Source organism: Manduca sexta, chromosome 10 (genome assembly GCF_014839805.1).
Source record: "Manduca sexta isolate Smith_Timp_Sample1 chromosome 10, JHU_Msex_v1.0, whole genome shotgun sequence".
Lineage (NCBI taxonomy): Eukaryota > Metazoa > Arthropoda > Insecta > Lepidoptera > Sphingidae > Manduca > Manduca sexta.
In genome coordinates this window covers 5,161,816-5,179,295 of record NC_051124.1, presented here as the reverse complement: position 1 = coordinate 5,179,295, position 17,480 = coordinate 5,161,816, and the positions used below count along the sequence as shown (strand labels likewise).

Sequence of the window (17,480 nt, the reverse complement as noted above, 5' to 3'; positions counted from 1 at the left end):
CCTCATTAAGAGTGTACAAGTGTGTGTAAAAGGTTGATTACACTTCAAAACTAAAAACGTGTGATTGCGTTTTTTCCCTGTTCGAACTGTTTTATATGTTTACGTTATTCATAAAAAGCATTCGATACCCGAGAATTTGGTTTTAGGTATTTACTTAAATAACTTGATACTAAATGGGTAAATCATTTTATTTTTGCCGTTACAATTTTAAGGGATAACAAAATACGAATTCTGTAGGTTATAATATTTTTGTGTGAGATAGGCACAAAGATCGATCTTTTTTTTATTCCTATAACTAGCATTTGCGCGCGTGAAGGAGTTTTCTGGGCTAAAAGTCCCGCTATACTTATATTTCACCGAGAAAGAAAGCTTATAACCTTCCCACGGTCTTAAACTATCTTCATACCAAATTTCATAAATATCCGTTCAGTAGATTTTCAGGAAATCGAAAACATACAGACAGACAAAAAAGGGGACTTTGTTTATAATCTGTATACATATATATATATATATATATATATATATATATATATATTTCTATTATATTTATGCATTTCCTGTTTCATCCCTCAGGTATCGCGTGCCGGAGCGAGAAATGTCACGTAGAGGCGGTGACAGGACCGCGCCACTCCGCACACCGACCATGGCTGGTGGTCTTTTCGCCATAGACCGCGACTACTTCTACAAGATCGGCTCCTACGACGAGGGCATGGACATCTGGGGTGGAGAGAACCTCGAAATGAGCTTCAGGGTAAATCGCATTATCTAGAATGATTTGTAAGTGCTTGTGAGTAGCGTGGGTCACTGTTCTCATACTTACGAGCCAATTTTCTGTAGTAAATTTGATGACATTGGCTGTAAAGTAGAATAAAAAAATGAGGTTGCTATTTGCGAAAACATAATTTCTGACGATTTAATATAAAGAACGCAGTGTTAAATTAAATAGCCGGCCCAGGAAAAGTTGATATTTCATGTTGAAAAATATAATATCAGTTCATGTATTAATTATTTAGTGTTTGGCCACAGCTCTCTTTTTACAGATGGGCTTCCCTCGAAATAGTACACTTTACTTTGGCTACCAGCTTCAGCCGCGTGATAGTATTTTTCCGAAATATAAATTGCCCTTTACATTTTCCTGGGATAAAAAAACTTATGTCCTTCCCAGGATTACGGAAACTATTTCCATACGAAATTTCATCGAAATACGTTCGGGAGTTTTTGAGTTTATCGCGTTCAGACAGACACGCCGGGAGACTTTGTTTTATAATATGTAAGGAAGGATTATGTGTATCGAATTTCTGGCATTTTTATTCTGGGAGTAGTTATTTAATTGCCATATTTTATTTCATAAAACATTATTATTTCCTTCACGATAACATACCATCATTACACATATATCGAGGTTTCAAAATACGAATTCGTGATATGTAAATTAATATAATGTAGGTACGTTGTTCTTATCTGTTAATGTAAAACCAATACCTACCTAATTTAAAAATTTGCAATATTTTAATTTGTGAGCGTTCAATATGTAGTATAGTTTCGATATATTAATTATTCGAAAACATTATACATTTAGTTGTATTTTCAAGCCCCTCGTCGCATTTCGATAACATATTAGAAGTTTAACATAATATTATCAATTTTAAGGACATTTATTTGGCAGTAGATTGTGTTAATAATTTAATCGCAGGGCTTACCGTTCGGCTGTCAGACATGAAAACTTGTATTCTTTTTACTTAAAATAATTGAGACAACAAGATGCGGGAATATTTGTTCTTTAGTCAAAAGCACACAGTGGGGAGTGGGTGGTATGCAGACAGTAAGACGACAGAATACTGATGTAATGTGTGGCCGAAGGTGTGGCAGTGCGGCGGTCGGTTGGAGATAGTGCCGTGCTCCCACGTGGGCCACGTGTTCCGCGACAAGTCGCCCTACTCGTTCCCCGGCGGCGTGCAGAACGTAGTGCTACACAACGCCGCGCGCGTCGCCGAAGTCTGGATGGACGAGTGGGGGGATTTCTATTACGCCATGAATCCAGGTTCGAACGAACTGTGTCCGCTGACGCTGCTAACATTTGCGATATCAGACTTGCCCGAGTAACTAGTATCGATATGTCGAGTATCGATGTTTTTTTATCGATATTTAACGTAACTAACGAATGCGTGGGTTTTACATATGATTTGATTGGTAGTTGTGCTAATGATTATCGTTTTTGATTAAGTTGGTATTAGTCGTATCGTTGTATACCAGCTTTTCCTTTACATTGAAAAACTAAAGCAGCTATTTAAAGCTATTTAAATAATGATATCGTACTATAATCCAATACTATTTCACGCTTAATAAAAGACATTACACGGGATTGTAACTTTCAACTATTTCTAATTCAGTATTACGTGAATCTGAGTGACGTTATCATTCTTTTCATATCATAAAAAAATATGAAACTGTTGTTCAAAACAATTGTCGCGTGTGTACTTTTGCTGACGTTATTGGGACGTTTCTGTTTCGAAATGTTAGCAGTAGAGGCATAACAAAGTTTTGTTGTGGCTTGGGATTACGATACACTAACAAAGTAATTTGTATGTTTGAGAATTCATAAAACAATAACGATTAGCTTTTGAATATGGTCATTAATATACATTGCAGCTGCATTCAAAGTATGCATGTTGGGTCTATCATTCATTTGGCTTATTTTTTGTCTCATTTATCTGTGTTTTCGCTTAATTTGCTTCTACATTTATGTCATTTTAGCTTCATTTCTGTAACTGTTTTTTTATTTTCTATTTTCTGTGCAACTTTGCTTACGAATTCTGCGACTTGTGAAGCCTCTGTTACATATACCTATTTATAAAATTAAACAATTATTGGATCACATCAAAATATTTTCTTTTCAGATTTCTCGTGTTTACTATAGATAAGATAATGAAGTATAGTTATTTGAGTAACGGATGTGATGTAACAGAAGCTTAGGTTTTCTCTCTTCTTTATGTGTGTTTTTTTTACTTTTTACTAATTTCTGCTTCTCATCGATGCAGAAGCAATGACTAATCGATTTGATATTTATAACAAAATTAACCACAGCAATCCTTTTTAGTCTAAGAGCTATGGCAGAAAACCAATAAAATGTATCGAAATAATCTATGAACATTGTTTACATAATAAACAATGTGTAATGTGTTTTATTACCTCATTATGGTTAGTAAAATTATTAAGTGTGTAGTTAACACGAGTATTACATTAATATATGTGATGGTTCATAATAATTGTTGTTCACGCGACCATTTTACAGCTTAACATGGTTTGCCACAGTTCTAGGACTAAATAAATCATGGCTTAATAGAATAAAATGTTTGTTTTATATTTCGATTAATTGTAAAACGGATTTTACAAAAGATCAACATTTCCGTTGTTGATCCAATAGGATGTATTTATCGTGTGTAACGTGTTTAATATCTATTTATTTGTGATACTAATATGCGTGATTTATATACAGTTTGATTCTAATTGCTTATTAACATAACAATGATTCGACTTTGCGAAGTTGAATCATTGAAACAACGTCCATAATTTCTTATCGATTATCGAATTTCAAGAATCAGATTAGATTAATGATAAATAAATTTGTCAGATCTAAAAATTGACATGATGTTGACCAAAGGAATGTGGACGTTGTTACGAAATATCAAACAACTGATCATTTGCAAGGTTGCTGATTGCGATCGCGGGCAAGTTGAAGCATTTAGATTGAGGAATTTAGCTAATTGGCATTTTGTCAGCACATTGTTTGTTTAACAAATACGAATTATTTACAAATATGTTGAAAATAATTTAAACTTATTGTATTAATTATTTTCAAGAAATAACATCAGATTTGCCTTACCATGGAATTTAGATTTTCCTTCATCCGATCAGAAATATGTGACATAGTTTACAATTCGTAGAACTGTTACATTATTTGTTATGGTGACGATTACAATACAATAATAATTTTTATTACTTTAAGTAATGATGTTCATAAATATTTACTATCGACAATTTTGGATTAATGCGTTTAAAGCATGAAATTATCGTCATAAATATTTATTGGAAGCAAATGATGTAAGATTGGATTTTATAAATTGATTTTTAAATTCCTTACTTTTCCTTGACAAGTTATATATTATCGACGGATTAATCCATTACATTTTTTCAATTATACGAGTCGACAATTATCTGTCAGCTTCACTTGCCCATGATAGAAGATATCTTAAAAAATAACTAAATGGTGTGACGTATGCAAATGATCAGTGTGTGTGTGGGACACAGATTAGCTCCAATAGATACCGCAGTCTATGACTTATGAAAAGTTTTAGCCAATTAGGCGATAAGCGCGAGTCGTAGGCACCGTATCGATGCGATCTAATAGGCTATTTCAAGGCCGATCTACAAATGGCCGACCATTGGCCTGTACTTCTATCTATCAGTGCAAATGCTAATCTTTTCTTACGTATGTGTGTTTCATATATCCGCACATATTTTTGCCAAATATACAGTTGTTGTTTCACTGAAAGCTAAAACAGGCAATTATTAGCTTGTTTATAATTGAGTTCTATGATTTCGCTACTAAAGTCTTAACAAACACTCATCAGGTAGCCATCCAAATTGAATAAATGCTTTCGCCATTTCTAGGCAATATGGGAAATTGCGTTCTCAGTATTTTCCAACAGTTTTTGTTTTATTGACTCATCTAGAGTCTAGATCCTAGACTATCTCTATTTTCCGGATTTCAATAAAACCATTCCAATCGTTTTTCAAACGATCGTGAAAATGACAATCAGACTGTCATTTTTTGACATGCAACTTCTTTTCATTGGTTTATATTCGGGATCGAAGATTACGATTCGGATAGTTTATCGTAAACGGCCGTTAGATCGTCTTAGCGTGGTCCCTTGTGGGGTAAAGTGGTGGCCGCGGTATCTATGAGCGCTCGTGACGCTGGCGGGCGGGCAGGTGTGGATGTGCGGCGGCGCGCTGGAGATCGCGCCGTGCTCGCACGTGGGGCACGTGTTCCGCAAGACCACGCCCTACTCCTTCCCGGGCGGCACGGGCCGCGTCGTCAACCACAACAACGCGCGCCTCGCCGAAGTGTGGCTCGATGACTGGAAGCACTTCTACTACAACATTAACCCAGGTTCATGCATGCGTTGTTTCGAAAGGTTTAATGATTATCTTGTTAGTAATCGGATTTGAGTCCAGTAATCTAGAGATGTTGGTAATAACTAAAGATCTAAAGAATAGCATGACTGTTGTAACTCTCTTAATACCACATACCTTAGTAATAGGATTCATCATCGTCTACCTATAACTATCCACTGCTGAACATAGGCCTCCCCTAGAGCGCGCCACGTTGCTCGTAATAGGATTGCATAGATTTAATTTTACTGGTGTCTTAAATTTTTTTATTGTAGTTTGTGACGTAATTCATAATGTGCTGTGTAACAACAGATGAAATAATGCAGAAATTCATTAATTTGTAATTTAGCGTACAATACTATTATGTCGTTACACACTAAAGACATTGTATATAATGTAACTTTTAAAACATTTTATGATCGACTCTGTTGTAAATATGTCTTATCTTATAGCAATTGAATTATACAAATTAGCCTATCGCGTTACTAAATACCCTTTTGAAAACGAAATGTAAAATATCGTCCTCGCGTTCAAAGACACCATGAGTAGGCAATTGTTTAAATATACAACTCATTAAAACTTTCGAAACAACAAATAGAGTGTCGTTGAACTGGATAACAAAGACAATTCAAGTGTAACAATACAAGAACGAGACGCACACTCGATACAATTGGAATTTATAAAATACATTAAATATTTTCACTTGTATTATTATACATGAATTCTCTTAAATGCTTGTTTAATATAAATTTAAATATTTTTATAATGTGCATGTATTTGGGTTTGTCATTAACTTTATTAACAAATAGTTACTCAATTACATCGTGGCTCAGTTTACATTCATTATTCACAATATGAAATTATCGATATTATAGTATCATGCTTTGTGACGTAACAAATATATTTGTTCATGTGTTTGAAATAGTAGTGTTTATAATTGTGGACATTTTGTCCAATTACAATACAGCTAAAAATAATGTCGAGCTAAACAAAACAACTCAAAGTATTCTTGACATAAATTACTAGACTATCATTTATACACAACAACGAGATGTATGGAAGCCAGCCAATGGTGATAAGGTGGTCCTACACAATTGTTGTTCACTTCACCACTACAGGCGTTGCTTACGTTTGTTTTTATCAAATAGAAAATTTTATTTCTAAATCAATATCCATTTACGTTAACAATATTTAATGAAAACTCAACTGAAACAACAAACACATTCATTATGTACCTATTAATCATGGATCTATTATTCTTTGACTTTCGATATGACATATAAATACAGTATTTAATAAATACCTAGTTACAAACACCTTTAGAAACAAACAATACGCAAACGTAAGCAATGGCAAGTATAATGGCGGCAAATAATTACCACGCAGTAGTGGTAAAGTTGTTTGTCGGCTATTATATCATAAGTAGTGTGTGTGCGTGACGCGTGCGTTGTGAGCAGGCGCGCTGAACGTGCCCGTGGGTGACGTCACCGAGCGGAAGGCCTTGCGCGACCGGCTCAAGTGCAAGAGCTTCAGGTGGTACCTCGAGAACATATACCCGGAGAGCCAGATGCCGCTCGAGTACTACTACCTTGGAGAGGTAAGTTGTATACATAGTTGCTGGTGAAAGAATTTTTGTATTCGCTCGAGTAGCGACCACCGTGAACCAGCCATAGTGGCATATGTAAGTGTGTCGCTATCCGAGATCAGACTTTCATACAGGCCAACATTATTGTGCTGACTGGCGAGAAGTAATATTCTATCGTCAGTCGACACTCTATCTGAACCTTATTTCATATATCATGTCCAGAAGGTTTACTTTGCCGTGCGAGTATAAAAAAATATCGATTGCATTTTTGCCTGAACATAACATCACGCATTTTATCCCCGAAGGGGTATGCAGAGGCGCAACTAGGGCACCCACTTTTCGCCAAGTATGTTCCGTCCCATGATAGGGGGCGAGCCTATCGCCATATCGGGCACAAATTCCAGACTCCGGGCTGATACTGAGCAGAAAAACCCAAATATCACTTTGCCCGACCCGGGATTCGAACCCAGGACCTCAGAGCGCTATTGTACCGGACGTGCAATACAACTACGCCACCGAGGCAGTCAATTTTTGCCTGAAAACTCATATTAATATAGGAACAAGTCAACGTTGTCAAAGATCTAAGACTTTCAATGATTTCTATCTTCCATTGAATAAGGACAAGCTGGAAATACATGGACTGGGCTTAAAACGCGTTTATAAATCCTACCGTGGTAGTTTATAAAACAATATTGACGGTCTAATTTCACAATGTGTTTCTTGTTAGTAATGGAAAATCGCGTTAACAAAAACAATCAGATATTGAAAATACTTTAGTCACTATTTAATATCTTGGTATTATATGTAAGGGGCGGTGATGTTCGAGGCCACCGCCCTAAGTCTGCGATTATCAAGGTTGATAATTATATTTATCCACCCGGATGGAATTATTTATACAGTCAGCGAATAAGCTGTAACTATTTATCGAATGTCAAAATGATATTTAGTACGAATAAGTATTATATAGCGTCATTTCTCTGATTATACTAGTACTTAATGGAAACGATAAACGTATTATGATTTTCGAGAAGTACGCAGTAATAATTATCATTAGCTATAACTTTCTTTTTTGTAATTCATGCAATTTAATGACCCATTATTGTGCAATACTTTTACATGTATAAAAATATGTAACGGCAAAATTAGGTAAAGAATAAAATAATTTTCGATATTTAGAACACCCTTTATTTCTGTTACATAATTGCTTCCTTCATTAACGTACAGGCGATAACTATAAGGCCGCATACATTTTTTTGGGAAATCTTAACATTATCCATTGCAACAATGTCGCTAGCGATAGGTACAGCGGTACAGGGTCGCGGTCGAGTTAATACAAGTTAAGTCATCTCCATATGTCCGCAACACGAAAAGTATTATAAAATTAAATACATGAATTTATTTCGCGAAAATTTTTTAAAGTACTTTTTTTTCATCTCTTTTATGTAACAATTTCTATAGTGTATCTCTAAAAGAAATACTTAACCTCAATCGATTTTTTTTTATTCGTCCTTAGAGTACAGGCTATAGTCTTTTGACCATACTGCCTAGTCTTACGTATGTCTTATCTTTTAACCTAAATCGACCTGGAATAAAATTCCAAATACGGCCCTACCTATCTGTCAGTCTTAAAATAGAGTCGCGATTTTTATTAGACTACTCACGACACGCGCACCTCTACCGTTTTTGGCAAACGTATTGAAATGTATTACTGTCTTGAGTGTATTATAATATACGATCTTAATCGGACGTCTAAGAACGTCAGCAAAACAACGCATTGTAATGTTTCGTGTGACATGATTCTCGTTTTACGTCATAGTTTACCCTGAGATGTCATGCTTTTCAACTACAAAGGTGCATTATATACAATTATTTTAAATTCACAATTAATCTTTGAATACATACTAGAGACCCGCGTACAGGATTATAGAAGTTTATGAGTGTTTACGTTTCTAACAATGCATCTATCGTGTTATCTTTGAAACGTGAATAATACCTATATGGATTGCAAAATGTTATTCTACAAAGCTAATAAAATAATTCGGGGCGTGCCGTGTCATAAGTACCTAAAAAGTCAAATAATTCTTTCTGGCTTCTTCCAAGTGAGTTAGAAGCGTATGGCCTATTATGGTACAAGTAACGAATAATCACGTGTCCATATATACTTACATTCGCCTGAAAAACTAAAAAGGCCGGCTGTGTACGTCGTACACGTATATCTACGTATCGTACACACCTGCCGCCCCTTGCAGGATGTTTTTAATTCAAATCCAATACATGTATTTGTTTTTTATTTAAAAACTAGCTGACCCGACAGACGTCCCGTCTTAACTATGAATTTGCAACGCGCATTCTGTCAATCGCTGACAGTTATTTCAAACAATTGACAGTTATATAAAATTAATATTTTCGTTTGATTTTTTTCTTTCATAAGAACCTTCTCCTGACAATAAGAAACACAACTACAAAAAAAATTGTGAAATTGGTTCAGCCGTTCATGCGTAACGGCGTGACCAAGGGAAATAGGGATTCATTTTTATATATATAGATATATATGAAGTGTTCTTAGTACCAGTCGATAAATTTCCAGTTGTGTCGTACACGGCTTCATCGTGATAGACAAGATTCATTGTCATTGACAGTTTTGGTTTTTTCACTGCATTTTATTTTAATCAAGATTGATTTTTTAAAACAGAATAAAAAAAGACCGTCATATCACCATAATATTATACTAATATATTATATTTTTTAAATTGTTATTTTTTATATCTAAATGAGATAAATTGATTTTTTCATTTCCACTCCTCATGTTTCATATAAAAAACATGTAAATATATTTATGTTTATTCACATGTTTTTGACTTTACAATAGAATCATTCATATATTTGTTATTAATAGTACAAACATCGCTATATTTATGTTTGTACAAGTGCACGAAAACATTTTGCAGATACGTAATGCCGAGACGTCGAACTGTTTGGACACGCTCGGCGGGAAGGCGGGACAACCACTCGGCATGGGGTACTGTCATGGAATGGGTGGCAATCAGGTGCGTGTGTTTCGAAATATTAATGAATTAACTTTAGATATTCTGTCTCTGTCAGTCTCTTAACTAAGACTAGGTTGAAAAAGAGAGACAAAACATTTAATAGCTAAAGGTGTGATTGTGAAAATTAAAGTATTGAGCGGGTAGTTCAGAAAAGTTTGTCTTTTGAGTAAAGAATATTTATATTAATCTGACTGAAGCAAAGGGCTATAAATAAGTGGTCAAATAATTCATTACAGTTTATATAATAAGGGTTTTTACTATTGCTAACATTTCTTATTATGATATATTGAAATATAATTTTTATAATATAGCTAATATTAAAATCTAATGGAATAAATACTCACTAAATAATAAGAGAAGACGAGTGGATATTTTTACATTTTCATCTAAAAAAGGTTTGTTTGTGTTTTGACTCTAGAGCCTGTATGAAAATGCTATTATACCTACCGGTACCTATTTCCTATTTAGGTATTCCGGTGTAAACACATTGATTGACCTTTAGTACTTTATCATCCATGTCCTTCATATACTAGCGCTTACGAACACTAATAGGCTTAACGCAACAATTTTACAAGTTCTCGGAATAAATAATCCGCATTCTAAAGGTTAGATAATTGTGTTATTATGCGGATCATTGAGTAATAAATCGACTTGATAACTATTTTATGAAAGTATATTAAAGTTTCTACAAAGCTACGCATTCCACCGAGTTTTGTTTTGATGAGTTTGTGAATTTTTTTCTTTTAAATGTTGTTTCTAAGAAATTTGTTATACCTTCTATCTAAGTTACCTGAAACTAAAATTTAATCTGCGTCTGAAAGTTACGATTTTAAATTGCACAATGATTACATATTTTGTTTTGTACTCTTTGATTTATCATTACTTTTCTAGAATTATACTTTGACGAAGTAAATGTTTAACCGATTAATATCTTAAAAAATTATTCGACTTTTTGCGTACTATTTGTAGGAAAATTTGAATTTGCGAAAATATTTGCGGAAAAATAATTTTCTTAGAAACTAGAATAATGCAGTTTGTATTTTTTTCTTACTGTTGGTTTTATTTACCGTAAAATGATAAAAATACTTGTATAATATTTGTTCGATCTGTTATACTACGGTGACAAATTTCTTCAGTAAGTGTATTGTTAGCATAAAATGAATTGAATTTATTTTAAGTGCAGGTAGTTTTTTTTACAAAACATTGCATAATAAATAATTGTATTGCCCAGGTGTTTGCTTACACGAAACGCAAGCAAATAATGTCGGACGACAATTGTTTGGACGCGGCGCACCCGCGCGGCCCTATCAAGCTGATACGCTGCCACGGCATGCGCGGGAACCAGGAGTGGACCTACGATTCTAAGGTAACATCATATTTTCCTATATAAATTTAATTTTCATATCTCGGACTTGAATTGTGAACTATTGTCATCTAAAGCGTATATTGAAGTTACTTGCAGCGGACTCTACCACAATATAATAAAGTGTTACTGATCGTTAGGGGTTTTTTTGTTTGTAGAGTGATGATTGCGATATTATTTAAATTCGGCATTTTATGAGGTTTTCAATTATTTAATGACAGAGCTCTGAAATTGTAGACTGTACCTAAGGCGATAGAAGAGCGATACAATGTCTGGCGCGGTCGTCCAAACATAATACTATTGTAAATTTTTGTATTTAATGAATATAAAGCTATTTAACCGCGCGTTTTATTTAATTAGGGATTTAATAGTAGCATTGGTCGTAGCGTTACATGTTACAAGACTCGCCACGTATATTAATGTAATTGTCATTGAAAGTATAATCATTGCGTAATGTCCCTTTATTTAATTATAGCTGCATCAATACTACCGAGTAGTTGCTTAGCCTTTTTACATAATCAAAGATACTGCTCATTCAATACAACAATTCGCATTAGGTCGTAAATGTCAAGACAAATTGGAATTTACTGTGGCCATTTGTATGATCGAATTTATAATCTGTGTCGTCCATTCGGTCTCCGCGTAGCGTATCGCCCTCGCACTCGTTTCACTAATCGAATAAGTTTGTGTTCGCGCCTGTTCTGCCACGTATTCTTAAGGCGCTTCTATGAGTTTTCGTGACCGTAAATGTTGCATTTCCATAAATGATGTTATACATACGCGTTTGTTTGGTTTTGCGCAAGGCTGTCTTCTCATAAACAGTCAATACCAAGCACAACAAAGCTTACCTCGTTTCCACGTTTTTTTTGTGTAAATAACAATTCAAGCAATTTCTGAAGTTAATAAAGTAATTTCAGAAATTCATAGAGTATTTCTAATTTGTAGATGGTACAATTGCGAAATATTGGAACTGTCAATAATATTTTACGACTATACTTACAAGACAGTCAGTGGCATCAATTTCACATAAATATTTGGTAAATTGGTTTCGAAATGAGACCACAGCTGTTAATTGTATGTGTAACGTGTAGAGGTATTATGAGCTCATACGTGAACTCTTACGTTAGAAATTATTTATGTAGAGTCTCTGAACATATTTTTATTTTCATTCAATTCTCTTCTATATAATAATATACTATTATATGACTTGTCTCTTCCACTTTGCGTTTATTGAGCAATCGAAATATCTATAATTCATTATTAGCGAGTTCGTAGCCCCTTCCAAAATCCGCGCGGCAAATATGTAGTTCTAGAATATTAAGAAAATATATAAATTATATCTCAATTTTAAAATAGGGAATTGTTTTAATATTTCTTTACCAATTGCACAGTGTGTTTACACATTGATCAATTTCGACCAATCACGTCGCAGTTTTGAATTCACAGTTAAGACAGAATTAGACCAGACGTTGACGCGATAGCACGCATAAAAAATACCAGCAAAATTTTCTAGTCCAATTACTATATACTTATATCAATTGAAATTGATTATAATATTTCAATAAATCTCATTTCGATGTCCTTTGATTTTAAAATTGAATGTATCTAATTAGTTCTATTTCTATAAAAAATATCTTTGTAAGAAAAGTCTGAGCGAGAAATCTTGTGGCACTCCTCTTTCTTCTACTTGTAACTGAAGTTGATTTGGAAAATGGGCTTGTTCACATATTGGATTTGGATTGATTTTAATGCTCTGACTTATGTCAGAGCATTAAAACCAATTTCGTTTATTTAAGTAACCAAAATGAGGCTTCTTCTTGGCGGAATGAATAAGGTTAAGATTTCTCACATGTACGCGAAAGTACTTTTTCGAATCCGTAACGAAACTTTTGATACGTAATAGGAACTCAGATAGGTCCGAGATCTTTCTTCAAGTGGTAGTATCCCTGTTCTCTCAGCTGACATACAATTTCGCCTTTTTTTTATATGGCCACGGGAAAGTAACCCTACTATACCAGATGGTAAGTGAAGTAGGGTCTAGAAAGGATGACTAGAGACCCTAACTGATGGACAAAATTCTGCCGGACTGTTGAAAACGGATATATACAGGCTAATACCGGAACGCGACATACTTATGTGGGCCACAATGGGGAGTGTTACACCATGTGTCCCGTGGTTGCTATATTATAATACAAATATTACCTACCACCAGCACTATCAAACAGTGAGATGAATTAACCTAAAACATGGATTGTTTTTTTTGTAGACGCGCACAATAAAACACACGAACACGGGCATGTGCCTCGACAAGCCGGAGTCGTCGGACGTGTGGAAGCCGGTGCTGCGCGCCTGCAACCGCTCGCGCGGCCAGCAGTGGCTCATGCAGGTCGACTTCAAGTGGCAGGCGCGCCGACACGCCAGGGACCAGGCCAGCTAGTCCCAGCTCACACCTTCAAGGTAAACACGTTATTGTGCGCATACGTATAACCTGACCAGCAACATAAAATTCTGGCTATGTTATTTATTTGAACAGCCAACAAAACATACACCTTACATAGTTATTTGTTACATTTCAGTAAGTAATAGTTGCAGTGCTGTTTTAATAATAAGCTGTCACAGCATGAACATATTATTACATAACAATAAACAATTGGCTGCACCATAAATGCAGTATATTCTAAATATAAGACTGAATATAAAACTAAATTTATGACATATGAAACTAATTTCTTGTACTGACACCGTTAATTTTAAAACAAAAAGTAAAAGTGGCGCTGCCAAATTCTTTTTATTTTCCTAGTCAGACTATACTTACCTAAACCCAACTTATTACGTTCGAGGTAAAAACTCATTAAAAATCACAGCATACGTATCTACTAGGATTCTTGTGAAGTAAATTTAGCTGTATCGTTATAATAGAATAATAAATGTAGAATTGTTAAATTAGTATCGGACGAGTAGATAGATATTTTCTAATTATTATATTGATCGATAATAATGTAGAAGTGTTTATTGTAAAATATTTTTATGGATTAACAAAGACGTTATGCTACATTCAATGGATAATGATAGCTTTTAAATTTCCATTTCAATTTAGAGATTCAATAGTATACATTTTATTGATACCAGATTATTTGGAACCTTCCACGTATGGAATTCTTGGAATGGTGCGTCCTTCTCGTTGGACCACAAATCCATCATTTTGTTGTTATCGTCGTTATCTGTTGTGTTTATACGACAGAAACGGTTTATTGATATTATCGAAACAGAACCGATTCTGAGAAATTCTTAATTCGATTCGTGGTTATCGACCACGTCCACCTGTTGCGACCTCCATGGTGCAATGCACGTGTACGTAGCTTAACTACTAAAGGTCACGGGTTTGGTCTCCGTAGTCGAGCAAATGTGTCCATGACCCAAAAATGTTTGCTACGTTTCTCACACCCACATTGGAGATTTTGCTATGACAATTTACCCACCATAGTAAGTGTTGGGTATTTACTTATCGATGTGTTTATCTTTTTCAGGAATGACAACGATAGACCATAACAGTCTTCCCCCTCTCGTTAGATATCAGATTTATTCCTTATTCCTATATCTGAAAGTTTTATATCTATTAGATTTTAACGTTATCGACACAATATGATGTCCTGTGAATCGTTGACAATACATAATATGCTGTAATATGTTGTATTCCCTGTAACTTTGCTCAACTTAGTATTGCGTCGGATATTCGTTAGTATATTTTGTTTGATAGGCATACGGATACTACGATTATTGATATGAAATATTTCATTAATAATGTTTTCGTTCACTACTTAAATAATTTTATCTAGGCAGAGGATTGTTGAATCGTTTGGTCTTGTCGAGTCGTTGATTTTATGCCATTAATCTTTTCTCGAAATATTGCACGTGATTGTTAAGAGTGCGTGTAAAGTCAGCGACGTCGATAGAAACTATTTATTTTGTTCCATGACCAATAATCTGTTAAAGTAATATAGTTTTATCAAACATTGGTAAGCCAATTAAAGTACGTTTGGTGGTAGCTAGTAACGAGGCTTTTACGTTGGTCCCATTACACCATTAGGTGTATGCATGTCGTTCACACTAGCGATATGAAAAACTATCAGTCCAATATAATATAAAATACACGTACAACGTATACGCCGATGTAAAAGCCATCACCAAGTATTTCACTTGATACCTTTGGAGGTATATTTTCAACAAAATGGCTATTTAAAAAGTTTCGCGGTGCTAATCTTTGCCATTAAGACACATGTAATTTTTAATCCCCTAATGTACGTTATCACAATCCATTATCGACTAGTGATGCTAGACAAATAACCATATCTAACATTTTGCCACAAATTAGTTGGTGTTGAGGATAAAGAAAGTTTAAGTTTCATTCAAATGTTCCCTATTTTTTCATAATTCTAGAATTTATTCAATACTGCCATAGATAAATATATTTCTGATATATTATAGTTGTCGATGTCAATAGTAGTCGTCTAATGTTGTGTTGTAACCATGTTGTTTGTGCTGTCATTTTGGTGATAACGATAGGCGATTGTGAGTGAAAACAATTGAATTATGCAATCGCTTTTTATTGTAATCAAAAAACAATAGGTTTGGTTGTTTTTATAACGTATCCACAACGAGTCTATGATTTTTTGCAGTAGCATAAGCGTCTAGCCAACCTGTTTCTCAAATATAATATCAATAATGACATAAATACGGCTCACAATGCCGTACCTGAGTATGATTGGTCGGGACCGATGCCACGTACTCGCCGACCGATCATTTGCTTTACAATAGTGTGGTCGGAGTTCGTGCAGTCAGTCGTTGTGGACACGGCATGAATTCTTTTCTATTTTCCAACCTGATATAAACTAAAATCTAACCTAGACTTCACTTTGTTAAAATTGCCATATAATAATGACATTTATCTATATTTAATTTTCTGTTTTATTGGACCTACTCAAGTACAGGACACAATAACTGTAATTGGCAGCGCTGTTGGTAACTAAGGATCAATTTCTATAGTAATTATTCCTTGACCATGACCTATTGGACTATCATAGTTTCAAATCCGTTTAAAAAAACTTCAAGCAGTTTGGTTCGTGTGCGCGATTTTAGCCCATTTTGTGTATAATAAATAAAATAAATGTACTTCCACTCGCCTATCGTTAATGACTTGGTAATCGTACCTGATGCAGTATCATTGATGCGTCAGTGTTTCATACGTGAGATTATTATAGCTAAGGGAACTGTTTCGAACGCGATTATTGTCATACGTGCAGACAAAGACGGGATGCGACGTTAGTGCACATGTAACAATAATACAAGTTCATTAATATAGTGAAAGTTGCCTTAATTATTTGTATTCAAACTTGGCGTTATTTATAAGAATCAAAAGTAATATTCTAGTGTATTTATATCTAATACGACGTGAAAGGGTTCGAAGGAATTGCCTATATTATAATTTTTCTCATAATTATTAGCTTAGTAATTTTATATAGTTTCAATTTCATTCCCTTTCGAATGTAAAGTGTGTCGCTTAGTTTAACTTGAGCCCTTACAACGAAAAATCTTATGGTATTTTATGCGTAGATGATCATTATTATTGGTTGTATAATTTTTATTTTTTATATAAAATTGTTAATAAATAGATGTTATCGGGGCCAAGTTGAGTCCTCTCGATACCGAATTATTTATGTATTATGCATTTGATTTCCTTTTTTAAATTTGGTTAGTGATTTGAATTAATGAATATTTATTTTCGAATAACAAAAATTATCATATCACTATTTAAAATGTAAATTATAGTGGACGTGGACGTTTGGCGCGTTCGTTTAAGTATACAGTACATCACAAATTTTAATAGCGTGTATAATAACTGTAAACTAAAATATCCAATGTTATTCGGAACATGTCGTTCCAACACTATTGTGTAAGCCCTTATACAATCTCGCTGAAGTGAACGGAAGTCGATAACACTTGCCTTGCTCCGTCTGCCTTCAGTGGATGTAGTCATTTAGACAAGACATATTGTAATTATTGTAAATAAGTTGTTATGAGAAAGATTCGTCCAATTTAATGACACTTGACGGGATTGTGTTAATTGATGGCATTTATTTATTTACGAACAGAATCTCAGATTGAATATTTTATTATTAGAGGTGCCAAATTGATTGTTTATGTTGTAACAAATACACACACCATTCCAACAGACAAATATATATATTTCGACTGTATTGAAAATTAAAATATTTGGACTGAATTTTGTCTTTTTTTTACGATCATTCTATCC

At 34.3% G+C, this 17,480-nt stretch overlaps 1 protein-coding gene across 1 annotated transcript in view; it reads left to right on the top strand.

The window, feature by feature from the left end:
* LOC115440220 (polypeptide N-acetylgalactosaminyltransferase 5) overlaps positions 1–17,450 on the top strand; it is a 40,586-nt gene extending 23,136 nt beyond the window's left edge. The window contains exons 8-14 of the mRNA XM_030164436.2: positions 574–751; positions 1,861–2,041; positions 6,633–6,772; positions 9,709–9,807; positions 11,039–11,173; positions 13,437–13,627; positions 14,698–17,450. Of these exons, the coding sequence (XP_030020296.1) occupies positions 574–751; positions 1,861–2,041; positions 6,633–6,772; positions 9,709–9,807; positions 11,039–11,173; positions 13,437–13,607 (904 nt within the window). The 3' untranslated portion in view covers positions 13,608–13,627; positions 14,698–17,450. The remainder of the gene's footprint in view (positions 1–573; positions 752–1,860; positions 2,042–6,632; positions 6,773–9,708; positions 9,808–11,038; positions 11,174–13,436; positions 13,628–14,697) is intronic.
* The last annotated feature ends 30 nt before the right edge of the window (positions 17,451–17,480 follow it).